We start from the raw sequence: 27164 nt of genomic DNA on the forward strand, positions 1-27164 counted from the left end.
TTCAGGACTGGGGTCCCTATTGGAACCACTGTCGGCATTCGCTGACCACTTCCTTCGTCCTTTTGTGGCCAAAATGCCAACGTACCTTAAGGATACCAAGGATATTCTGATCTTACTTGAAGACTTGTCCTTTGACTGTGCTACAGAATTCTTAGTTTCTTTCGATGTAGAGTCATTGTACACATGCATCCCGCAGGATGAGACTTTAGCTGTCATCGAATCTCTCCTGCTGGCAGATCCACCTGACTCCATCACTCCTGTTTCATTTATCATGTCGTGTGCCAAGCTCGCCATGAAAGAGAACTTCTTTCAATTTGAGGAACAGTTGTTTTTGCAAGTGTCAGGCACTTCAATGGGGAGCATTTTTGCTCCCAGCCTGGCAAATTTGTACGTTCATGTTTTTGAGGAACAACATGTGCTCAATACCAATAATCCATATAGAAATCACATCAAAATATGGAAGAGGTATATAGATGACGTGTTCGCACTTTGGCAGGGACCTCTTTCCTCTCTTTTGGCTTTCAAGAACTGGCTCAACAACTGCGACCCCTTTTTGAACTTCACCTGTGAGTACTCTAAGACTCATCTACCATTCCTTGACATTCTGATAACCCCGTCGGATGGCCGCTTGAGTACTGAGCTATACAAAAAACCCATGGCGGTGAATGCCCTTTTAAAATATGATAGCTTTCACCCACGAGCTCTGCGTGATAACCTGCCCTTCGGCCAGTTTCTGCGCCTCAAACGGAATTGCTCCTCTACTGACAAGTACAAGGAACACGCCAGCAATCTATCTAGACAATTGCAGGCCAGAGACTATCCCAAACATTTGATCCGCAGAGCGTCCAAACGAGCCGCGAATAACAATCGGGAGGCTCTTTTGGCACCTAAGATCCCCAAGGCATCCGAGAATAGACTCACTTGTGTGCACACCTATTGTCAATTTTCCAACCAACTTAAGAAAATCATTTTATCCAATTGGAAAATTCTCAACATAGGTGAAGTAGGGTTGCCTAGACCGCTTTTTGCGTTCAAACGCAGTAGCAGTATCAGAGACCAGTTGGTACACACCCGCCCACGCACCAACCAAAGATGCACCCAACAAACTCTGTGGGGTCTCCCTCCAGTTGTGGGCCACTACCCATGTGGCTCCTGTGCTGCATGCAGCCTCACCTCCGTGACCAAGGAAATTGACATTGGCACTGACAGACCGTGGACTCTTAGAAGCCACAGCAATTGCAACAGCTCTCAATTGATCTATCTGATAACCTGCCCCTGCGGGCTGAGATATATTGGAATGACCACCCGCCGCATCAAAACTCGCATTTTGGAACACAAGAGCACGATACGGTGTGGTCGCTCCTCTACCAAACTTACCAACCACTTTCTAGAGGTCAATCATACACCCAATGACCTTCACTGGACAGTCATTGACAAACCCTACATACCACCACATCTTACAGATAGCTCCTCGTTCCTATTTAAACGTGAGCAGAGGTGGGTGTACAAATTGAAGACACACGTTCAGGGTCTGAACGATGATATTCCTTGGCTATCTTTATAACACACTTGGCTCGTCCGTATCTCCTCACTAACTGACCCATGCCTCACACCGTTTTCATGGGCACCTCCTATCTAGCCTTTACATTAATCTATTGTCGTGACAAACCTTTGCGTGCATCTGCTCTGCACGGCTTCTGTACACCGACACATACACCCCCTGCTGATGTACTACTCCCTGCAGTTTTATCTTTTACTCGCCATTTATTTCCCGGCGAACACAGTGCATTTTTCACCCTCCGCGCTGTTGGAGCCGTTCTCCCATATGCGTTCGCACCCTCCTCAGCGTCTTGGGTATCACGGAGCGACACGCGCTTTGACAGCTAGCTTTGCAACAAGACGTGCGTTTCCGCATTCCTTGCGCTAGTGCGCTACCACGTCATCTCCCTACTCAAGTGTGGCGCTCTTACCTTTGAACTTCTGACAGCGTCACCCTCTACTTGTCAGCCACATTCCAATCTCCTAGGTTACTGCCATACGGGCGGCTCCCCGCTCCGCATTGGCTCCCGCTCCTGCGAGCATGAACTACCTGCCCCGCGATTGGTCCATTTTCTGCTGACACATTCTTACTTTATCCGCCTCCGTCTAACCCCGCGGGACCTCCGGCTGCAGGCTCATTCCAGCCCGGTTCCCCGACGGAAAGGTAGGATTCTTGCTCGTTGGGCTCCTGTGCCCCTGTTTTCATTTTTGTTCACATAACTATGAAGGCAATTACCCCTTCAACTTCGAGCGATGTTTTTAAGTATATGTCCTGGTTTTGATTTACTATTACACAGACATGTGCATTTTCATATCGCTCTAACCCGTTACTCAGCCCAGGTCACGTTTCCAACCCCGCTTCTTCCGATTGGCAAACGATGATCTTTGCTCAGTTCAACTTTCTGTGCAAACACTGCTTTTGTTAGTCTCCCTCCTTTTTAGATGACCTACTCACATATCTCACACTCGCTCATGACATGTAAGCCACTATCCCTTCAGCTGTCTTACATCTTTTTTTCAGAGCGGTGTTCCTTCCTGAGCGGTTGCCAGGTGGAGGTCCTTTTTTCCACCCAGTTTTTATGGGTGAGTGGAGTTTGCTTTAAGTTTATACATTTACACTTGTCATTACTGAGCAACTATGTCCCACATTCTCACACTGAGTCTTCTTTTTTTGTCTAGGTGATGTATGTATCTTTGAGGACACGCGCACCCTACAAGCAACTTGAGGGTGCCCTCTATATCCTTTGTCACGTTCTTTTTTGCAGTAGCTTACTAGGTCCTGATGAAAGCCGAGCCTAGTTAGGCGCCACGGCTGAAACATGTCGACCATTACCTCATACCTTGCTCCACTGATTACATCGGATTAGTGGTGCCTTCACTCCTTTTAATCTAGCATCGGTACGGCGTTGTCTAACAGAGTTCTCCTGGCCGTCCCGTCACTAGTTTTAATACACTCCTTTTTGCACTACTTTTTCACCAGCACTGCAACCCCCACTCACATCTCGTTCATATGTGGATTCAGTCCACTGCCCAGTGCATAATACTTACAGCATAAAGCTCTCACCTCTCGCTGAGGGACTTGTTGCCCCTTGAGAGTTTGAGATTTTCTTTGGGATGAATATCCCATGTGATGGGGTTAGTTACCCAGGGTGATTATATGACCACGTCTTCGGAGTGTTTGCCCTTCCACCACGTACATTAGGCTTCTTTCCCTCACTCTACATACCACCTTTTTTTTTTGCCTTTATAGACCTCAGGATTTTTGTGTGTTATAAATATATTTTTTACAAACATGTACAAAACAATTTGACAAACATCAAAAATTAGATATAAAGGAGTTGCCCATTAACCAAGATGTGTTCCGGTTCTTACTGAATACTAAAAATATATGAGTGACCTTCAATTTGAAATCATTCTGAAGGGACAACAGAGACTGAATCCTCATCGAACCCCAGAAATATACTAAAAAGATTACCTTGAAAGATTACCTTAAATTCAACCAACATCTGCTAAAGTTATCTTTGGAGCACCATCCATTTACTTCCGTTGAGCTGGAGAAACATCCACCTGAGTGCAGCTGTACCGAATAGGTGTGATTATTGATTGATATGAGATCCCTTTACTAAGGAGAAAATAGCTTTGTCCTGAAGAAGGTGGTCCCATTGTAATTACACCACCGAAACGCGTCAACGCCTAGTGTTTTTTGGTGTTAAATTTGGCAAAGTCAGCAGCTAATCCTAGACAGGGAATATACATCTATGCTTTGTGCTGTCTATATGGTGTCCAAATTAACATATGTAAGACAAATTTAAATGTCTAATTGAATTCTCCTTCTTAGATGCATACAAAATTTCATCTAGGAATCAATGTGTTTTAAAGTTTTTATGAAATTGTCCATGTGGACTAATTTTTTTAATTTTTTTTATTTATTAAAAGGATTTTTTATACATATCTACATGTGTGAATATAAGTGCTTTAAACATCCTGAGTGGAAGGCCAATTGTGTCTAGTATGAATGTGGTCGTAAATCTAGTATAATTAATTTCTGGTACTTCTTACCAAAGGGAACATTTATTTTTAACTTCTAAGTTACTGGGAGCTCCATCCCTTTGGGTCTCAGAGCCCCTTTCTTTGGTTTCAAGGTTTATTGTTCTTTAACCAAGAAGAAAGGTAGTGGAGGACGGGGGATCAGAAAGAAGTCTGAATCAACAAGTTAAAGACGTAGGTTGATGTTTTTTTCTAAATTTACAGTCACACTCTTTGAAGATCTGCAAGCCACACTCCGCATGGTTGGAAATGTATGAAATCATTCATTGACCTGTGTATACTTTCCCTAAAGTAAAAATCAACAAGTTGTAGACATGCGCCGAACATTTTTGGGGCAGATTTACTCTCACACTCTTTGGAGCATCTTGGGAAATGTATCAACTCGTTAATTTACCAATGTTGCTTCCCCTAACCTTACTGCTGTGGCCAGATGTACAGACTGCCATTTTGGTATTAGGGGAATGCGTGGAAACACATTTTTTTATTTTCAAACAAGGACAACATCTTTAAATGCGATTAACTTTAATCTGCAACCACCAAACACCGTGTCAAAGACACTTTCAAACTCTAAATGCACATTTGATCATACATTATTTAATCCAGCATTTTTTGAATGTGTAGGAAGAATATAGATGTAAGCGCTCCGGCGTTCTACAAGGCCACCCACAGAATGCACCTTTGGGTACATCCATTTTCAAGCCCTGGACGTTTTTCTGTCCCTTTAACAGGGGATAATCTTCCAACTTCGTAAAACTTTCCACTGACCGCAAGTGCTGTATCCGATAATCTGGGTTTGTAAGTGTGATCATATATCACATTTTTCCAATCGGAGGTGATACATAGGGTGAGAACATCTCTTGACGATTTGGGCCTTTCTGTTTTAGGGCATTTGGTAAAATAGGAATGCGAGTTTACAAGATTACACAGGATGTGACAGGAGAGCATCGAGGTATATCTGAAGTGCAGTCCAATTCGCGGGCAATTGTTATTTATCTGGTCTAATGCCACATTGTATTTCATGAAGTTCTGAGACACGCCTTAGAAAGTAAAGACCCTCCTTCTTCGTTGTCTTTCCTTCATTTCTAGGCTCGATATAAAAGTGACAAAACCATCAATAACAGGCCATCCGAAATCCTACGAGGGAATAGGTGAGGTGCACAGAGGCGTAGATGTAAAGGTGGGGCTTTAGGTGGAATGAAAACACTTTTTTGGGGGGGGGGGGGAATTCTCTAAAAGAGATGTAACCCATGTAATTAAACCGATTGTTTTTTGCTGCTTCCCTGTGCTTGCTGTTATTGCTTCCAGATGTGTAACACAAAATCTGTCATACAACTAAAAAAAGCCAGAACTATTGGCTGTGTCAATGGTTGTTAGCTGTATTAAATAAATCCGAAGAATACTTTTGTTGTAAATACTATTGAAAATGTTTACATTCTGCAATGATGAGACTGTGAATTAACCATTGCTGGGGCCTGTGGAAGGGGATGTGGTCTTCAGAGGGTTTCAAACACTCTTGTTCTTCCCTTCGCACTACATTGCTCTGCGGTCTATATTAAACTCTCATTTTCTGTTTCTCTTCAATTCGTCTCAAATCCTCCACCTGCATATCTCACATAACATTTCTCTCCTCCTCTGCACTGTCTTTTCAGTCTCCCCTGTATGTACTTCCTCGCTTCTCCTTCACTTCACCAGCCCCAGACACTCAATGTCCCCTCACCTGTAAGCAATGCCTTTTGTTTTTACTTATGCCTTGTCAATATTTTGATCTTTGTTTAGCTTCCGCCCACACACATTTGCACAGAATGGTCATATGTGACCATTGCTCTTGTGCGCTCAGTAGAGAGGCCCAGTATTGAATGGCCATGTATTCTTAATTCGTTTTTGACTCACTGACACCCACTGCGAGAAACGCTCACAGCCTCAGCTCAAGAACTCTTAGTTGTGGCCCATTATAGACACAAGGATGCAATTCAGTTCCAAGTAGGCACTATAAATGAGAGGCATGATTCACAGAAAAATACTTACAGAAATACAGCATAGAATAAAGAACACTCTCAGGGAATGGAAGACTAAGCAAAACCTGTGAAATATAAACAGTAACTAAATCACTGACATGGATTATCTTAACGTGTTACATTTGAGGTTCTGAAATTAATCAGTATTTTTGTCTGTAAAGTTAAGTTCATGAATATGGGCCTGATAAGGACACGCATCAGTATTAGCTTTTAATTACTCCTGGGTTTGAAACCTGGAGGGACCTGCGCCACTTTAAGCCTTGTTTGAGGGTTAAACCTGGCTCACCCAGTGGACGAGTGCAGAGGCCCCGCTCTCCCAGTCCTTAGTGGGGATGTATAAATGAAAGTACTTGCTTCAAAGCAACAGGATTTATTTATTTATTTATTTATTTGGGAGTTTTATATAGCGTTGGCCAGACCCGAAGGTATCGGAGCGCTTTACAACATTCCTAACGGGGAACTCACACAATATAGCAGTAGTATACATATTAACTCCTGGCGCATCAGAAGTCTCGGCGCGCTGTATAACATTAAGAGCAAGGAAGTCACATTAAATTCCAGTAGTGTGCATCTTGACTCGAGCCGAGCCTCCTTCATGGAGGGGGGATAGAGGGAGGAATCGGGATGGGGATGAGGTAGGAGTCTTAATGACAGTGTGTCTGTGCTGCCATGTGCACGCTTGTGCGATAGGGCGGCAGCTATCCATTCGTGAGAGAGCGATTGAGGAAGAGGTCTTTGAGCTGTCTTTTGAATTTTGGAAAGGAAGGGGTAGTCCTGATGTAGACTGGGATAGAGTTCCAGATTTTGGCCGCATTGCCCGAAAAGGATCGAAATACGTTTTTTTTATTTGCAAGTTTTCGGAGGGATGAGGAGTAGAGTGTTGGAGCACCTGAGGCTCCTTGTCTGACTGGCCTTCTTGAGTTTGGATGCCAGGTAGGCGGATTCCCTGTGTGCAGGGCTTTGTGCGTGAGGCAGGCAGTTCTGAAGTTGGCACGCATTCTGATTGGGAGCACTTTTATTAACAAACATTGGCAAAGCCAATAGGCCTTGGCAATCTGAGAGCTATTGGCATTGTCAATGTATTTTACCTATGCTGAATAACATCACGGCTACTGTTCAGCATGGCTGAAAGTCATATAAAAATACCAAGCATATGGCAGCCACTTTCAATTTTTTACAGGCGTACAGGCACTAAAAGCCCCAGCGCTGCTGCCCACAGATTGATCACAACACGTTTCTTCAAGACAGCACATGCGCTGTTTAGCCAAGACCTAATTAAAATTATAGACAGCTAAAAAAATACAAAATCTAATTCTGATATGATACCACTTTAAATCCCTAAACATAAAATTCCTTCAAAAAAGGCTTTTAATAAAGAGGACTCCACTTTGTGAATGTATATATGACAGCAGAGAGAATTTATAACTGACCAAAAAATGGACAGGAACCTCTGGGGAATTACGAACAGGGATTTAGAAATTGCAATCTTTTTTTTTACAAAGAGTCTTTATTTTAGTTAAAAGATTCCAGGTCGGTCCGCGTATAGATCACTAAATAATCAGTGAATTCTACTTATTTTGCATTCTGTCCAACTTTTTCGGCCAGCGCTTTAGGCACATGCAACATAAATCCAATAGTAGCCGCATACCCATGGCTGGTGCTACCTTAACAGTACTGATGGAAACTGGGTTACAGAGCCACTGCAGATTACCAGGAGAGTCCCCCAGAATGTACCACATGGCAGAAAAATTGCCCTATTGCCGGGGAACAGGAGCGCCAAAATAGCAAAGTGCACTTTTGTCAGGGGATCCAAAACTCTGCGCATCACAGCTGTCTTTAACCTGAGATGTCTAGTGCAATGTCTGTAACAAGCATTTGCAATGCAATAGGTCCTGCATTTGCACGAGTTTAAGCTATTGGCATTGTAAATAACAATGGGCCACATGTAGGTGGGCTAATACCGGTCGGTAACGGCCGAAAATCGGTAAATTTTCCGTTACCAACCGGTATTTAGCCCTGAGATGTAGGAGGCTGGATTGAAGGATTCGGTAATTTACCGATTCGGTATTTTAAGAAATCGGCAAAATACCGAATCGGTAAATTACCGAATCCTTGAATCCAATGTAGGGAGCACTCAAGTGAGTGCATTTTTGGTTTAAGGATTCGTTATTTACCACCAACTACAAGTTGATGGTAAATACCGAATTCCTTTTCAAAAGCAATTTTGTGCTTTTTTAAAAGTGCCATGTGGCAGACATACATGCCCTTAGGGCATGTATGTGCGCCACATGTGCACACATGCACGATTCAGGGGTGCAACAGGGTGTCAATGTGACACCCTGCCACCCTTGAATATGCTCCCCCTATTACCGATTCGGTATTTACCGAATTGGTAATAGTGAATGGCTTTCCAGTCATTCCTATGGGCCTCCAGGCCCATAGGAATGAATGGGAAGGTATGCCTTATTACCGATTCGGTAAATACCGAATCGGCGGTAATAATAAATATTACCGAATTGGTAAAATTTACCGATTTTTTACCTACATTCTATTTACCGATTCTTAAATACCGAATTGGTAAAATTCGGTATTTAGGAATCGGTAAATAGAAATTACCTACATATGGCCCAAAGCGTTTTATTTATGTTTCAAAAACCAAAAAAATAAATAAAAAGCATTGTCATTTCCAATGCCAATAGCTGAAACTCGCGTAAATGCGAGACCTGTTGCATTGCAAATGCTTTTTTTTGCTGGTTCAAAGAGTATGTCTGCTTGCCAAGGCCACCATTCTAGGGAAACTCGCCGTTAATGTGACTATTGTTCATTATGGACCCCCAATAGTCCACTGTGTCTTTTTTTGTTGTTTTTTTGCAGAGTTTTATATAGCGCAAACTTGACCCGAATCCAATCAAGTATCAGAGCGCTTAGGACACACATTCATTTTTTGTTAGGCACGGGGAGATTAAGTGATTTGCCCAGAATCACTGGAAGTTCAGTGTTATTACCGAAACTCAAACCCAGTTCCCCAGGTCTGAGGTTGAGCGCCCTAGCCGTTAGGCCAACTCCTCTCCCCAATTGATGGAGCAGTCACAGGAGGCTGTCTGGTGATCCTATGTCAGTCCTCTGGGGAACTTTGTTCGATGTTGGGTGCAATCGAAAACAAAAATGTGAAAGAGAGTAAAACAGAGGTAGGCAGAAGATTCATATAGGGTAAGTAAAAATAGCATAAGAATACTTTCCAAGCTGAAAATCAGGACAGGGCCCTGAAATAAATAAAAGAAACAATACAAGTTATAGTTAAAAGACATTGAAGGTAATCACACCCTAAAACAGCCAAAGAAATGAGCAAGGGCAGTTGTCTGAAAGAAGGGAGATCTGATAAGAAGGGAGAAATAAGTGCGAGAGATTGGGAAGCAAGAAACGACAGAGAAAGAATGGAGAAAGAGGAGAGATAAGCGATATGGAAAACAGGTTGGACTAAGTGTGTGAGAGGGGATACAGTAAAAGAAATGCAAAAAAGCTAATGCAAGCATTACATTAATGAATGGAGACAAGAGGTAATTAAAAGAAAGAATGACTCAAGTAAGAGACACAGGCACACATTGGACGAGGAACTAGATAGAACTAGATAGAAAATAGAGGGGGAATTAAATTATAGACTCTGTTTGAATAGGGGAAAATAAAAGGTGAAAAAGAACGAGAAAGGAAAAATGAAACACAAGATAAGAAAAGGTGGACACCAAAAACAAAATAGGGAGATGTAAAAGGGACACGAGTAAGGTTGTGAAACAGAGGTTTAGTCAAGAGAGTTCGCGAGGGTGAGAGAGGAGATGACTGGCTTTGGGGGCAGGATATAAAGTGACGGGGGAGGGGCTAACTGGAAGGTAGGAGAGAGAGGGGGCACTAGGTTGTACAGAAAGGATAGGAAAGTAGCGTAAAGAGGGCAAGATGTATGAGTGAACTCCTTAGCAAACAATGGGCGAGAGAGGAAGGAGGAAAACGGGGTATGGGAGGTCTGACTTCTGAGAAGCGAGTGACTCCTCCATTTGAGGGGTGACTTCAAGGCCGCGATGGGGGTCAGAGTATCAGAAAGGGAGGACACCGCTTTATCAGGTGCAGTAAAAGGAAGGGGCGGGGCACGGAGAAGCGTGAGAAGGGATAAACAGAGGGTGGGGCAAAAAAGGGAGGGGGTGCGAGGGAGTTCAGCTACCGAGGGAAGCCGAGATGAGAGATCCTGGCACTGGAGAGGGGAACCTGTGGACTCTGGGCTGTGGAGGCGGGCTGTGGTACTACAAGAGCTGGCGGCGGGAAGGCAGCACTGGCACACAATGGAAGAAAGAGGGGTCCGACGGGGGAGGGAGGGAAAGCGAGCCATGCGCGCGTTGTTCTGAAACGCGGCGAGCTGTACGCGTGCACATCTCCTGTCCCTCTTCGGAAGAAAAATCTACGACAATAGTCTCGCCAAGCGAGCATGGCATGCGCTGCGTCGGTAGGCGAGACCTAAAAAGGGAATATGTTGCGCCAGAATGAGCCAACAGAGCTGCACCACAATTTAGCAAGCAACCAGTCAGTGGAAGAAGAACGGAAATATAGCATGTTAAGTGCATATGTATGTGCGCTGAGCAGACCAGGTCTTAAATTAGAGAGAAAGACAACATAAAAGGATGTGGCAGTAAGCGCCATCGGTCCAAAAAATAAACACAGGTGGAAAAAGAAACATTCATATTAAAGGCACATCATAAAATTCATATTCTACATCCTGTTTGAGCTAGCCCTCACAGAACAGAGATTGTAACCAGAATCAAACTTTTCCCATGTAAGCATGTTTAAAACCTGTAGATCCTATTTGACAGGGGACTGTCTGTGTGTGTTCGTCAGCATGTTACATGGGTGTGAGGTCTGTGCATGGAACTCTGTCGCGTGTCATACTTTCTTTTGTTTATGTTCTGACCACCAGTTATTTTAAGTGGTAGGGTGCTGCAGAAAAGAGAAAGCAACATCTGTGTGCTGCAATCAAGGTAATCTTCAAGGCGGTTAGCGAAACTCCATTGGCAATGCAAGCACAGCTGCAGCATCCAATGCGAAGGAGGAGTCCAGGAATGGCCAGGCTGCTGACTGATAAGACTCATCTCTGTAAAAACAAGCATTGGCATAGCCAATAGGTCTCGCCTTTTGGACCTTATAAGTGTTTAGCCATGCAACAGTTGATGTTGTTGCACCAAGGATATTGTGCTGCATAACTTATAAGGTCCCAAAGGCGACACCTATTGGCTATGCCAATGCTTTTTTTTCTTTGTTGCAGTTTTGTATAGCGCAAACTCGACCTGAAGGAACTTGAGGCTCTCTACATGGGCACCAGTTACATTCATTTTCTATTTGAGGCACGGGAAGATTACATGATATGTCCAGAAACACAGGATGGTAAGCTGACGCAGAGACTAACAGCACCGATAGTGTTTTAAAGAGAGCAAGCATTGAAAAGCTGCATTTGTTTATAAGCTAAGCCTGTTATCCCGAGGGGTTTTATCAGTATAAAACAAACAAGTAACAACACAACAGTGCTTGATGTAATGGCGGCTTTGTGCAGTGTACTGTGGGTGAGAATTATGTAATCTTCAGAGTGTCCCACTTCTGCTCCTTTGTGTCGACGACCCTAACACAGATGTCCAGAGTAGAAATGGCAGTGGGGAGAAAAAGTCCCCGCACGCAGGTCCCACCACTAACAAGAACAAACAAAACCTTTGGTGCCTGTCACAGTTTTGTATAGCGAAAATTTGACATGAATGTATTGGAGCACTATACATGAGCGCCAGTTACATTACACATGGTCACGTTCTTTTTTTTTTTTTAAGGCACAGGAAGATTATGTGATGTGTCCAGAATCACAGGATCTTAAGCTGACGCCGAGACTAATAGCACCAATAGCGTTTTAAAGAAAGCAAGCATTGAAAAGCTGTGTTTGTTTATAAGCAAAGCCCTGTTGTCCTGAGGGGTCTTATCAGTAGAAACCAAACGTGGAACAACACAACAGCACTTGATGTAATTGCAGTCTTTGTGCAGCGCACAGTGTGTGTGAGTGAGAATTATGTAATCTTTGGAGTGCCCGCTTCTGCTCCTTTGTGTTGATGACCAAAACTGAGATGTCCAGATTAAGATAGCAGTGGGGAGAAAAAGTCCCAGCGCGCAGATCAAACGAAACCTTTGGTGCCTTTCGCGGTTTTGTATAGCGCAAGTCCGACCTGAAGGTATTTGAGCGATATACATGAGCACCAGTTAGATTACACACGTTCACATTAATTTTCTTTTGAAGGCATGGGACGATTACGTGATGTGTCCAGAATCACAAGATCTTAAGCTGACACCGATTTCTAAAGGTCATCTCCTAGAGCAGCGCATGCGCGCTGCCTAGCTGAGACCTAAAGAAAAATCAGTGAAGTGTCTCTGTATTGAGGGAAGGCTCACACCAGGTAGCGTGAGACAGAGTGGAACATTTTCTGCAAAAGATCCAGCAATCTATTTACTGTTTCACACATCTTTAGGAGGCCCGAATAAAGAATACTTTGTATGAAAGGCATCAATCACTAAAAGAGAAAAACAAAGCCAGTGAATCGGCCATCTTTTTCTTTTGTGTAAGTGCGAGTGAGAGGAAGTGTTGGAGCAACAGCAGGCACAGAGAAGCAACTGGATGAGGAAGAAGAAGCAGGGGTACTGAACCGTATGGGCGAGCGAGGGATACAGAAAGCGATGGGGGTGGAAGTTGAGTGCTTAACTAAAGTAACAAGCAGCAAAGCAGAAGTAGGTTGGAGGACGGGCAAGCAACACCGGAACATTCATTAAAAAAAAAAAAAATCTCACTTTGAAGTCAGAGAAAGAAAAATAAACAGGCGCCCTCGGAAAACAGTGTCTGATATTTGACCTCGGTCTTTGAATGCACTGCAAACATGACAAGATAAGAACAAGATTTACAGGCCTGTTGACAGAAACGGAGCTAGGAGCAAGTGAAAACATGAGTGCTCATTTGAAGTGCTCAGAAAGAAAAAAGTAGTTCTGAAAACAGTTGCTAAAAGGGGAGCAGTTGGTGGTTAGTATTAATTGGTCCATGCTCTCAGGGAAGGCTAAACACAGGAAGAAGCATGACGCATGCGTGCCATGGATTAATGGGGAGAAAGAGTATGAGAGCGACGATAGAGACAGCAAATACAAAGCCTATGGGTGAGCTGAAGCCCACATATTGAATACAACAATCTCTTTGAGACAGCACATGCGCTGTCTAGCCGAGACCTAAAAATGTAGTGCCAGTCAGCCGCCCTATTGTTAAATCAGAAGATAAATCTGGAAAGCAGAAGGAGGGGAGGGGAGGGGTGGGTCGAGGGCTGGAATGGGGCAATTATTTCTGAAATAGAAACATATCAATGTCTCTGAGGTGTTAGTTTGCCTGCCCTCTATGGGGGAGGGAAAGAACGGGTTCTTGTCAAGTCACATGAACCACAATTTATGTTGGTTCGTCCACTCTGCCAATTTCAGCATGTTGAAGTTGAATTATTGACCTGCGCCTATTTCAACTACACAATATCAACAACATACATTTTATTAAGGGAAGTAAATGTGAAGTAAACTTAGTAAATATATACTCTCCAATGTATGCTTACCTTCATGATAAGCTGCAAGTCGACATTTCACAGTCGATGTAAATGTATGATATTTTCACATGTAATTCTTAATAAATGGTGTCACAGATGCAGCTGCCTTTATCCAGGCGCATGGGCCCTCCTTTAGGAAACCATGAGGTGCAACATTCCCTCTAGTAGCAACCACAAATCCTAAATCTGCTCTCGCTACTTCATAGGCAATCTAGCTAGTTCCAGGATTGATGTCCTCATGGTCTGTCCCCTGACAACGAATTCACAGAATTCATTTGTCTAGTAATCTTTATTAACCTTTGACTGGGTTGGCTTACAACTATCTTTTTCACCAGTTGATTCTCAAGGTGCACGATAATCCCATGCGAATGATGGTAACCAATCAACCTGAAACAGTTTGTTCAATTGTGTGTTACAACTCTCTGTGAAACGCATAACCTGGCCCCCGTCAGTAATGTTCTCTTTTTCTTTTGAAGTTTTTGCCAAAAGAAATGGAAACACATCCATGTTGGGGACATTGTCCGCCTCAATAAAGATGATCTTGTGCCGGTAAGTGTCAGTCACAATTGTGATGCCCTACTCAACCAATATGCTATATATTTACGGGCACCAAATGGGGAGGCTATGTAATGTGCAAGACCTGCTTCGGGCATGGAGTTTTAAAATCTTCAAGAGGGTAATGTGCATGCCCTGCGTTGGGCACGAAGTCTTAGCATCTCCATGGGGAAATATCCAAGCTCTGCACTGGGAATGGAATCTTAGCATCTCTAAAAGGGTCATGAGCAAAACCTGCATTGGACATGGAGTCCTAGCATCTCCAAAATGGTAATGTGTAAAACCTACATTGAGCATGGAGTCCTAGCATCTCCAAAAGGGTAATGTGTGAAACCTGCATTGGACATGGAGTCTTAGCATCTCCAAAAGGGTAATGTGTATAACCTGCATTGGACATGGAGTCTTAGCATCTCCAAAAGGGTAATGTGTGAAACCTGCATTAGACATGGAGTCTTAGCATCTCCAAAAGGGTAATGTGTAAAACCTGCATTGGACATGGAGTCTTAGCATCTCCAAAAGGGTAATGTGTAACACCTGCATTGGACATGGAGTCTTATCATCTCCAAAAGGGTAATGTGTAACACCTGCATTGGACATGGAGTCTTAGCATCTCCAAAAGGGTAATGTGTGAAACCTGCATTAGACATGGAGTCTTAGCATCTCCAAAAGGGTAATGTGTAAAACCTGCATTGGACATGGAGTCTTAGCATCTCCAAAAGGGTAATGTGTAAAACCTGCATTTGACATGGAGTCTTAGCATCTCCAAAAGGGTACTGTGTAACACCTGCATTGGACATGGAGTCTTAGCATCTCCAAAAGGGTAATGTGTGAAACCTGCATTGGACATGGAGTCTTAGCATCTCCAAAAGGGTAATGTTTAAAACCTGCTTTTCAGGTTGAGTACTAGAATATTCAAAACGGTATTGTGCCAGCCCTGCATTTGGCATGGAGTCTTAGAATCTTCAACAGGGTAATGTACAAGATCTGCGCTGGACATTGGATTCTGAGCCAAATGACAAAATATCTGAACACAAGTAGAGTTGGATGTAGGCAATTGATTAACTGTACTACAGCACATTGGCAGTCATGGTGGGTTTCCCAAGTCGTTTCAGGTCTTTTGGTAGAAACATTTTGTGAGCCAAACACTTTTGGCTGAAAAACAAATAAAAAAATACACAATGGTCAAACTTTTTGGTACCCTAAAGGATACTTGATTAAAAATTAATTAAGATTTAAGTTCACCCCATTTTTAATCTACCTTTTAGTTTGGCAGTACTTTGGCGTAGCTGTCCACTACTCTCACCATTACAAAGAACAGGTAGTAAAATCACCCTGAATGACTACGGCTGGAATTAGAATCGTACATTAGCTAAGTCAGAGTAACAGTGTGTCTAAGTCAGAGTAACAGTGTGTCTAAGTCAGAGTAACAGTGTGTCTGGTGATGACCAATTCTCAAAGCTAAAGTAAGGAGAGCATAAATAAAGGTAGGGGTAAGGCTGACGTTCAAAAATAGAGCAATTAGAAAAAAAAGCAAGTTTTAACATGAATAGTACACTCTTCTATTTACTATCTGCTACTTTCAGTACCAAAAAGCAGATGGCCAGGTATGTTATTGATAGAATAGGAATTTAAAACCACAGTTCCCTCTACTTTTTGAACAGTAATTGTTTCTCCCTTTATTTTTGTTTAAAGTGTACACTTTCTTCACACAAAAGTATAGTTAGACAACATGTAATTGTATAATTGTATCTGATAGAGACATCTAGCTGCAGATTCTTTAACCTAGAATGTTCCCAGGCGTCAGACTGGATCCGGAAAACTTTCCACAGCAGCACCTCTGCACGCCGGCGCGCTGACGTCAGTTTTCTTCTTTTTTGCGTCCCAACGCAGATCCTGGAAAACCAGCAGTTCCTTGGCCTGTTTTTTGGGCCTTCTTGACACCTTCAGTGTCACGGAACAGTGTGCAATGCCTTCGGGCTTTAAGGCGTGTGAGACCTGTGTGCGCCAGTTGGTTGTCACGGACCCGCACGCCATCTGTATGTGGTGCCTGGGAGTGCACCACGACTCCAAAGAGTGCGATAACTGTCAACAAATGAAACCTAAGTCTTTGAGGGAGCGTCGTACGAAATTGCTGGCCGCATGGCTGTCCGGTCCTGCACCTTCACGCCACCGTTCTCCCTCTCTGGATCATTCCCACGGAACGTCGTTCAGAGGCGGGTAAGCACAAACGTAAGTCGCGGAGGTCTTTCTCCCATACGCCTGACGCTGGCGCCCGTTCCTCTCGCTCCTTGTCAGGCACAGGGGTCTGGCAGTCGTCTCCTCTGTACCCTCCCTTTCCGGGAGTTGGAGTGACACAGGCCCAAATCGAGGCTTATACAAAAGCACTCCACTCTTACTTTGGGTCACCCCCTCTCCCTGGTGCGCATTCGGGTCCCACAGAGGTGGAAGGCACTCCTGTCGGGTACACGCTGGCAGATTCGTCCTTGGCGCCGGCTGTGTGCATAGACTCCGGTTCCGTAGTCAATACGACGCCGACTGGACACGGCCCAGAGGGCCCTCCCAGTCACCTGTCCAGCCCACCCCTCCAGTCACCGTATAGCCCTGCGCGGCTTCCTGCGCTGACGTCTGAGGTGGCGCCAGGCTCGAAGCCCTGTCGACGTCTTTCCTCCCCGCATGTTGTGGTGGGATCGCCGTCGGAAGGCGCCCAGGCCGAGTCCCCTCTGGAGGTCGTCAACGTCGAGACGACTCCGACTCGGCGTCGGTCGACACCGATGCCGACGTCTACACCTCCTCTTTTGCATGAGGATGACATTTCTCTTGACTCCTCGGATGTCGATGCGACTCCCACATGGCGTTGGTCGACGCCGGTGCCGGCGCCTACACCTCCTCTTTTGCAAGAGGTTGACGTTCCTCTGGACTCCCCGGGTCCGAGGTCATTTCGGTGCCTCATGGTGCAGGTACCTAGTGTTGCATGGCATTCGGGTCAGCCTCAGGCTCCTCCGCTTTTGATGTTTAGTGGACGTATTAGTTTCCAACCGTCTCCTACCGCTGGTTTATTGTCGCCTCCCAGGATGGCAACTGAGGCTAGTGCTGCCTACGCATTGGCTATTCACAGGGCGGCAGCTATTCTTCGATTTCAGCCCCCTGTGGTTTCCCTACTTTCTGATCCTTTACTGGATCTTCTCCACATGGAGCCTATTGAGGTGGAGCCTTTGCTGCCCCTTGGGGGATCTTTATTTGGCATCATGCTTGGCACATGGGCGAGGGCCCTCCTCTGGTGACCCTGTTGATCGGGCCATTGCTCATCAACACCATCCTGCCCCGGATGATCCACTCTACCTGTCCCTTCACCCTAGAGCTCAGGGTGTAGTTGTTCAGGCGGCTTTTGACTTGCAGCCTTCCTCCTCTTTGCCATTGTTACCTCCCACCAGGGTGTCTAGGTGGTTGGACACATGTGGTCGCCAGCTTTTTGCCTCTGCCATTGCAGGCATCCGTGCAGTAAATACGTCTTGAGTGTTCGCACGCGCTTCCTCTGCCCTTTGGGACTTAGTCAAGATCCTTTTTCCTTCTATGCCAGAAGGGCCGCGGGCAGAATTGCATCGCCTTGTTCTTGATGGCAGGGGAATGGCGCAATTTTCCCTCCGATCTTCCCTTGATGCAACTGACTCTGTGGGAAGGGCTCCTGCTCGGTCTGTGGCTTTGCGCCGCCATGCATGGTTGCGCGACAGTCGTTTCCCAGACAATGTTCGGGATGCTCTTAGAGATCTGCCATTCAATTGCGTGGACCTCTTTGACAGCCACGCAGATTCAGCAGTCTACCGCCTCCTGTCTGGTCTACCGTAACTCTTGCAGCACAAATTTCTGCCTTGTTGTATCTTTTTCTTCTGCATTGGCGATGTTGCCTTGTTGGTTTAATTTTCAGAAATGTCCCGGATTCTTTGCATAATACCCGGATAGTGTAAGCGGTTGCTCCCCTATCTCAGTATTTGTTCAGTACAGCCGGACGGCTGGTTCTGTCTTCCTTTCAGTCCTCTGAATGTGTGCTTTCCCCAAGAGGACTCCCATCGCAGGGTTGAGACTTACCCTATGTGGGGTATTTGCTGACTGTTGGGTAACTGCCTTAGCCTTGGTACGCTCCTATGGAGTCTTCCTCTCGGACATCCTTCTGGGGGTCAGACTGTCCTATTTTTCTGCTGCGATCTTAACGTTAGCATCGCTCTATTGCACTTCAGTTGCAATTGGCTCGAGTTGTCTGTAGTACTTCTAGGCCTCAGTATGGGTCCCTTACCGTGTGGCCTCTGCCTCACCTGCCTTGACGAGGTCTTTTTTCAGTGTTGCAGTGATCCGCTTGTCTATGGTGGCTGCTCTTCTTTTGACGGCCACTGTCTCTTGGGGTCCTTGTTCTGTTCAGTTCAGGCGCAGTTCTGACGCCCTGTCCTCGTTTTGCTCCAGGGTAGAAGCCACTATGCGGCACGCTGATTAGTATTGGCAAAAACGTGAAGTGCACCCTGGTATGCCTGCTATCATAGGGTGTTTGCGTTGTTGCTTCTATGGTCAGCCCTTACTGGGCTTGTCTTTGAAGGTAGCAGATTTACCATGTACGTCTCTGCTGTACATTGTCTTATGTCCTCGTTTTCTGGCCACTTTCCCAACAGGAGTGTTTTCCACATTCCCTCCTGCTTCCGCACAGGTGTTTACCATACTTCTGCTTTGGGTTCATACTGTCACACTCTCAAGGGGAGTGTTCTCTTCAGGATACTTGCTTCTTGGGTCCCTGGACCATTGGGTTTGTCCTGACTGTTTCCATTATCGTGTCTGGCTCCATCTCCTCATCTGTCTTGCGGAGGACCGTTGCTCTTCCCGGGCGAGGGGCTGATGGTGATTGCGGGCCTGGACATTGTCCTGTCCAGTTCTGCCTCCACATAACTGTTGGTACTTTTCGCGTTCCCTAGTCTTTTATTGTGTTACGCTTCAGTTTTGAGCGTATTTCTTCTTCTCATATATCTGCTCTGTGCTCTTACACAGCACAATCATGCAGGCAACATCCCTTCATATGGTGTCCGTGGTCCTTGACCCAGTAGGCTCATACTACGAGCTCGTTTGTGGGTGTCCAGCTTGCCTGGTGCATCTTTTTGACGGTTACCTTCTTGCATCTAGGCTGCTCATGCTACCCTACAAGGCGATCTTTCCTATACTTCGTGTGGTTCTAGCGTCCACACGGTCTGCTTATGTGTCTTTCGGTCTCCCACTGGACTATCGTTCTTGCTGTAGTCCTATTTTGGAAGCTTCTGCAGGTTGCCGTCCGCCCTTTCACATGTCTTGTCACTGACTGACTATAAACTGGCCTGTCTTCTATTTCTAGTACTACCGTCACTTTCTGGCCATAGATTGGCATCCTGCCAATGCTGTCCCATGTATTTTGGCTGCTGCAGGTTTCAACAGTGCTTCTTTCGACTGTCGTGCATACTAACCGGTATGCACTGACTCTGTCATACCAGTTGCCATCTCTCTGAGTTTTAATTGCAGTCGGCGGACCCATCAGACCCTAGGTTCAGTTCCACTTCTTTCCGAAGTCATGACCTGTTCTTTTCACACCGACATGTCTAGTATATGTTTTCTTTCTCTCACCCGGTATACATCCGGGAGTTTTCATGCTGTTCTTGGACGACTTGTGGTGCCTTTGCCTCCCCATGTTTTCCGGCACTTTTCTGAGCTTCATGGTCTGGTGTGGCTGCGCTGGCTTACGGTCAACACCGTGCTTCGTCACCTTGTTGACAGCTACGTTCCCTTAGGAACTTCATGGGGTTCAGTCTCAGACCCACCTCCTCTATGAGTATGGTTTTGGTATCTATTCTAAGTTAAGGAATCTGCGGCTAGAGGTCTCTATTAGATGAACAAGTTACTTACCTTCGGTAACGATGTATCTGGTAGAGACACAGTTTAGCCGCAGATTCCTTAACGCCCGCCTGTCCTTCCCGTTCTGCGAGGACCTTTTTAGGTTGGGTTTTCTAAACTCGCCTCCCTCCGGGTGGCTTCACCTTTCTATAGGGTGAGATTTTTCACTTCACTCCTACACAAAATGTTCCTTCTGTTTTCATTGCTCTACTCCGCCCATTCTCATGATTTGGCGGTATACTCATATGTCATGTGTCCTTTCCAACCCTGTGCCTGGATTGTACGGTATGGGATCTATTCATGTTTTTTCCCACACCCCCCTCTCTCCCCTTCTCCGTCACCTTGGGATCTCTTACCGCCCCTGTGACTCATTGGTTCAAGTCTTTGGGCTCTGCCACATGCTCTCAGTCTCCTATTGGGGTTCCGAGATCTCTTTCTGGTGACGTCTTGTGGTGAAATTGTCCTTGTTCTCATGTTCTGTACTTGTTCTTCTTCACAGTTATGCTTTAGTTGCAGACTTCCTGTCGTCTGCCATGCTGTTTTTTCACATCTTTACCTACCTCCACAGGTGGTTTGGCCTTCACTCTGTGGGGTTGCTTCTCAGAGCGGTGCTCTGCTCTTTTCTTTTACTAGCTTTCAAAATACAGTGCCTGGCACTGTCCTTTATGGCTCTATTTTTCTTCATTTTCGCACACTGTTCCTATATTCTCACAGTTTTTTGGTGTTGGCTCCTCGTTGTGGGGCAGAAAAGTTTCTCCGACGAAAACTGACATCCGCGTGCCAGGAGGGTCATATATGGCTCCACTGACATCACGTCCGTGGACGACGTCAGGGCGGAGCCGTGTGGCGCCGCCCCCTGCGCACAGAGGTGCTGCTGCGGAAAGTTTTCCGGATCCAGTCTGACGCCTGGGGATATTCTAAGTTAAGGAATCTGCGGCTAGACTGCCTCTACCAGATACATCATTACCGAAGGTAAGTAATTCGTTCTTTACACATATTAATCTCCATCCTGCAAACCGTGCACCCAGCATTCGTACTGCATTGCACTGTGAAGTCACATTACTACTTGCGACATATTACTACATATGATCAAATGTATTTAAAGAGAATGAACATTTGTAGGAGTTAAATAAAAAATAAACTCTTTCAATGTATTTTACCCTGTACAGATGGAGAGAGGAATTAGCAGACAAGCCAGAACAGGTGGAGTTCCTCTAACAAACAGGAGGCCCTTCTGTCTCCACTGGGTCCTGTGGCCCGATGGGTGATTGAGGAGCGGCTTTTCAAGGCACATTTCGCCATGGAAGTTTGCGAACAACCACAAACATATGAGTTTGTCGTCATTCATCATCTTGTTTCCGACCCCTTCCAACTGTGAAAATGGTCAGCAATTCACTCCTGCCAGGTGCAGGAATAAACTCTGTTCCTAGCAGGGAAGGGTAAAGGAACAAGGCTCACACTTTGAGGGGACAAAAAACAAGTTTTGCCAAGGTGAAAATTAATTTCCACATGGCAAAATAAAAATAAAAAACAAATATTGTGCATCACCAAAAAGCACTGACTTTCCACCATGTGCAATGTGTACACTTGTGTATTAGGGAAAACCCACAACTAAAAAAGTAGTTCCAAACTTTTCCAGAAATACCGACATTGTAGATTCCAGAAGAAACCTGAAAAGGTTTTGCGAAAATGTTAAAATGTGTGACCCTAGCCCCATTTTGGAGAGAACATCTTTGGACATAGCTTTGGGCATTTGTTTTTGAATAGGGCCCCGTTCGTCACCTGTGACTAGGATGGCTGTGTGTATATGTTAAATAGCATGTATTCCTGTTTTAATACTAATTGAACTTCACTCTTAGCGCTCGAGAGTTTAGTATATTGTTTTTTATATGGCACTTAATAATTGACTTTCGTCCCCTCAAATTACTGTAGAGGAAATGTTACGGTTACCCAAATTACGATAATCAGTTTAGCGGCCTCAGAAGGGTGAGTCAGGCATGCCTGGATTTCAACTTGTGGCCTTCTGGTCACCACATTTGTCAGCGGTGAGCGTTCAACTCACTGAACATCCAGCATGCGTTATTCTCAGTGCAGCTTGCTCCACTCCTCCTCACCTTTAGATCTACTATAAAAATAAAAACTTCCTCCTCATTGTAGTATTTGGCGGTGCTGATTTAAGAAATCCCTCTTCCCTCTGACAGGCGGACCTGCTGCTGCTGCAGACCTCGGAGCCCAACAGCCTCTGCTATGTGGAGACATCTGGCATTGATGGGTAATGTCTGGAGCCCCTGCGTGGGAACCGAGGGCGTGTTTGCCTGGTGAACCGTGTGATTGGTGATGTCTATTAATGAATATTGGTTCGGACAAAGTATTAACTAATAATGGTCTCTGTCGGTTTAATGTGAAACTAATATGTCTGTTTAGCCTACAGTGTGTGGATATTTGGGCATAAGGACTTGGCAAAATAGTTTGCTTTGTGAGCTGTTGTCCATTGCCGGTATGAGCAGGCTGTTGTTCTTAAGATTAGCATCCCTATCTGTGAGGATATAGGGTATATTATATGGTGTGGTTTTGCGACCTCACAGTGTAATACACTTACCATCCTCTTTAGGACCAGTAGATTTCATTTGTCAAACCTTCATCTCAACCCTGGGTAACTGTGGCTCTGAGCACCAAAACAACTGAAGAAGAAGTCGTGAAGACACAAGACAGTCATCACCAATTTATAAAAATAGACTGTATTTTTATGAACTTTTAGACACCACAATGAAAAAGATCTACCTGAGGGTTCCAAGGATATAGAATTTACAAAGTGAAGTAAATCAAAGTATTTGACTAAACTGTGAAAAGGCATTGGCAAATTCAATGATTCTGACACTTAAAATCTTTTTCAGCAAAAAGTTGGGCTAGTTGAAATGTGGTCACTTAGAGTCACGTTAGGTGACCAACTACAATAGCGAGCCAGTCAGGGGGACCAGCAATGTCCTCAGACACAGTCGCTCAGCAGGTGAAGCAGTCCTTAGGGTATTCCAGCCACTTTTATCCGTTGCAGTGGTTTCCTATGGCAGTGGTCCTGATGCAAGGGATGCAGGATGCTGAAGATACTAAAGGATGCTGTGGATGCAATGCAGTCAATTTGGGTTTTCCTGCAGCTACTCCTCAGTCCACGAAGGGGGGGGAGGTCCTGGTCACACGTTCGATGTCCCTCGTAGTCCTGTTGGTGATGGTAGAAGTGCAGTCGCTACTGGGCTCACTGTACCTGCCTCTGTCTATATTTATATTTCTGTTTCTGTCCCTGTCTCTGCCTATGTCTCTCTCTGTTCCTATCATTCTCTCTGCCTATATCTATATCTATATCTCTGTGTCTGTCCCTGTCTCTATCTCTCTCTGTTCCCGTCCTTGGCTCTCTATATATATCTATAATTCTCCAGTATTAGGGTATCTTTCATAGATTCACATGCTTGAATCATTCCCCGTCGTCAGAGTGGGAGTCCCACCGTACATAAAAATAGCAATAAATATGCATAACATAGCCATATCATAGGTAAATTAGAACCAGGAAGTAAAATAGCTAGAAGTTAGTAGGAAAAAATCTTCCACTGTCATGACTCGTCCAAGTCATTATATATAGTCCAAACTACAGCCAATCAGGCGACAGCACCCTCCAGAATGTTCTCCCCAGAGGCTCAGGTTCTCAGATTTTCTACCGCACGTCATGTGAAGGGAGTCTCCCTGAGCTCTGCTCAGTACTTCTCAGGTTTTCTTCAGAATGTCTTCATTCATGACGTCTTCTTCTAAGAAATCTCTCTTTAGACCTTGTGAGTCTTGTGGGAAGCCCCGTTTTTTTCTGAAGACCCCCACAAGAAGTGCATTTACTGCTTATATCCGGATCACCAGGTGAAAGACTGCAAAATCTGCAAAACTTTCCCTCAAAAAACTCTGAGGGGCAGAGAGGGACGTCTACTTCTGTGGCTACAGAAGATTAAGGATCAAGACAACCCTTTATCTGAAGTTGAAAGTGTTTAATTTGTCAGGTCTGCTTCCTCTAGGAAGAGGACTAGCGACACGGATTTGACCTCTCCTGGGGCTAAGGTGTTGAAAAAACAGCACACCTCTAAGAGTGCTCAGTTGCCTTCTACTTCCAAAAAGACTCCTCCACCTACTAAGGTAAAAACTTTGCCCTCTACGCCCCCTGAGAAAGACTGTGAAGTCTCAGGCTTCTAAACCTATTTCTGACAGAGATTTACCTCAGAAACGGGTTCCGTCGTCAACGAGCTCGACGACGACGTCTTCGCCGACTAAGCCTGCCGTCGCCGCGACGACGACGTCTACTGCAACCTTCTCGTCTCCAAAGCCTCAGATGATACTGTCGTCGGCTTCCTCGCCGTCAACGCTGGTTTCCATCTCCGTGAGACCAACCACGTCAGTCACTGCCCTCTCGTCGATGATAGACTTCAATTTCTTCGTGGACAAAGAATAAGAGAACCTCGTCGACGATTGCCTCGTTGACGGCGATGGCCTGGTCGACGACGATAGCCTCGTCGATGGTTGCCTCATCGACGGTTGCTTTTCTATGCCCAACTCGCCGACGACTGCCTCTTCAACGGCTGCTTCATCGATACTGCTATCTTCCTGCACTGATCTTCAAGTTTGGTCGTCGTCTACGGCCACAGCATCCTCAAGGACATCTGCGGTGCCACCTACACTATTGCCACCACCGACGACGGTGCCATCCTTGCTTCAAAGGCGCGGATCTTCCTTAGAGGTCCTCTCTCCAGTTCACACATCACCCAGTAGAGTGCCTCTTGCGTTGCCCGAGCAGTTACTGGATTATGGGGCAGATGAGGATGAATCTGAGGAAGATTACAGATTTCGTACTGCCAGGAGCCCTTCAGAACTCTTCATTAAATACCAAGACGTAGATCAAGAAGAGGAGTACTATCCGGACACTGCTCCTCCAGTTCCAGAGTCAAACCCTATGGCACAATTGCCTCTATCTCTTCTAAACAATCTACAGTACATGCTCAATGACTATTACCACCGATTTCCTCCATCTGAATCGGTATCTTCTGTACCACCTACACCTGTTCCTCAATCTTCAACAGTGTTGAGGTCGCCCAGACCAGTTTCTCCGGTACCTTTGAAGTCTCATCATCAGGAAGCCCACACCACAGTTGATGACAGAGAAGAAGGAGAATTGGATGACAGATCACTCCTTACAGAATGGGATGAATATCAAATATAAACGCCGTCTCCTTCGACACCTGCTCCTGTTGACTCGCCTCCAGTTGACATTGGAGGTTTTCATGTTCTAATGGAAAGAGCAGCACAACGGTTCCTTCTTCCTATGGAAACAAAAAAGGATGATTGTTTCCTTTACGATTTTAAAGACCAGCTGAGGAAACAAGTGCCAAATATTCCTATTATTGACTTTATTTGGCAGGAAGGACTGAAAGTCATGAAAACTCCTGCCTCCATACCGGCGGTCCTGCCTCGCCTTGAGAAGAAATATAAGGCACCGGATAACTCAGCAGCATGCCTGATAGGCCAGCCCAAGGCAGATTCCGCTATTGCCCAAGCAGCGCAAAGCCGAGCACGGAATCCCTCCTCTCCATTGTCTGCTCCCCCGGATCGGGATGGGAGACGTCTGGACGCAATTGGAAAAAAGGTTTCGACCATGGCCGCCACTACTGTCCATGCAGCTAACTCACTGGTCATCTTGGGCCGCTATGATAGACAGATGTGGTTCGACATCTCTCCTTACATCGAGATGTTACCTGAGCACTCCAAGGCGGAAGCGCTAAAAATCCTTCAAGAGGGAGAATGAATCTCGGCTGAGATTATCGATTGTGCTGTGGATGTTGCGTCTACGGGTTTTCTGCAACTGGCGGGTGCGGCTGTCCTGAGGCGACAGGGCTGGTTGAAATCCACATCATTTCGTCAGGATGTTCAGACGAAAATAATCGATATGCCCTTTTGATGGCGAGTCTCTTTTTGGTCAGCATGTTGATGAAGCACTACAAGCCATTAAAAAGGATACAGAGACAGCGAGATCTCTCGGTACTCTTCAGTTTCAAAAACCGCCTTTTCGTGGCTCTAGAGGTCGTGGATCCTTCTCCAGTCGAGGAGGCTATAATCAGTCAAGGCAATACCAGTACTATCAGGGTAACCAACGCTACTCCTCACAACAACAACAATCCTTCAGACAGCAACCAACTACGTCTTATGCACAAAACAGGAATAATTCATCTTATCGGGACGGAATACGTCTAAGAAGCAGTGATAACTGCCACCTGCCACCTGCTCTACTGCTCAATCCTACAAAAGTTGGAGGAAGGTACTCCTGTTTTTACTCAACCTGGTCTTCTATAACGACAGACAAATGGGTCTTGGACATTGTGGCCAGGGGCCACGTTGTGAAGTTTATCAAACTTCCTCCACATTCTCCTCCCAAGGGCCCGCATCCAGCTCATCTCACAGAGCTTTTCTCTCAAATCAATTTGATGTTAAAAAAGGGAACGATCGAAGTGGTTCCGAAATTACAAAGAGGCACCGGTTTCTATTCCAGATTTTTCGAATAAAAAAGAAATCGGGAGAATGGCGCCCCATCCTGGATCTTCGTTCCCTCTCAAAAAACAATCCTTCCGGATGTTGACTTTACAAGAAGTCCTTCAACTCCTCTCTGCGGGGGATTACATGACCACCTTCAACCTCCAAGACGCTTACTTTCAGGTACCAATTTTACCCAGACACAGAAAGTTCCTGAGATTCAGAGTGGCTGGCAGGGACTTCCAGTTCAAAGTCCTTCCCTTCGGACTACGTTCCGCGCCCCATGTCTTCACCAAAGTTTTGGCACCGGTGGCTGCACACCTTCGGTTGGAAGGAATCCAAATTGTTTCTTATTTAGATGACTGCCTTATCAAGGCAAATTCCTTCGCAGTTGCAAACGTCCATACTCAGAAATGTCTTTCAC

The 27164-nt window shown here is 45.3% G+C and overlaps 1 protein-coding gene across 2 annotated transcripts in view; it reads left to right on the forward strand.

Moving 5' to 3' along the window:
* Window positions 1–27164, forward strand: part of LOC146772463 (phospholipid-transporting ATPase IK-like) — a 520789-nt gene that overhangs the window by 121719 nt on the left and 371906 nt on the right. For both annotated transcript variants that reach the window (XM_085638338.1, XM_085638339.1), the window contains exons 6-8: window positions 5173–5234; window positions 14218–14290; window positions 22393–22463. In XM_085638338.1, coding sequence (XP_085494464.1) covers window positions 5173–5234; window positions 14218–14290; window positions 22393–22463 — 206 coding nt within the window. The remainder of the gene's footprint in view (window positions 1–5172; window positions 5235–14217; window positions 14291–22392; window positions 22464–27164) is intronic.

The sequence above is a fragment of the Triturus cristatus genome, chromosome 12 (assembly GCF_964204655.1).
Source record: "Triturus cristatus chromosome 12, aTriCri1.1, whole genome shotgun sequence".
Taxonomy (NCBI): domain Eukaryota; kingdom Metazoa; phylum Chordata; class Amphibia; order Caudata; family Salamandridae; genus Triturus; species Triturus cristatus.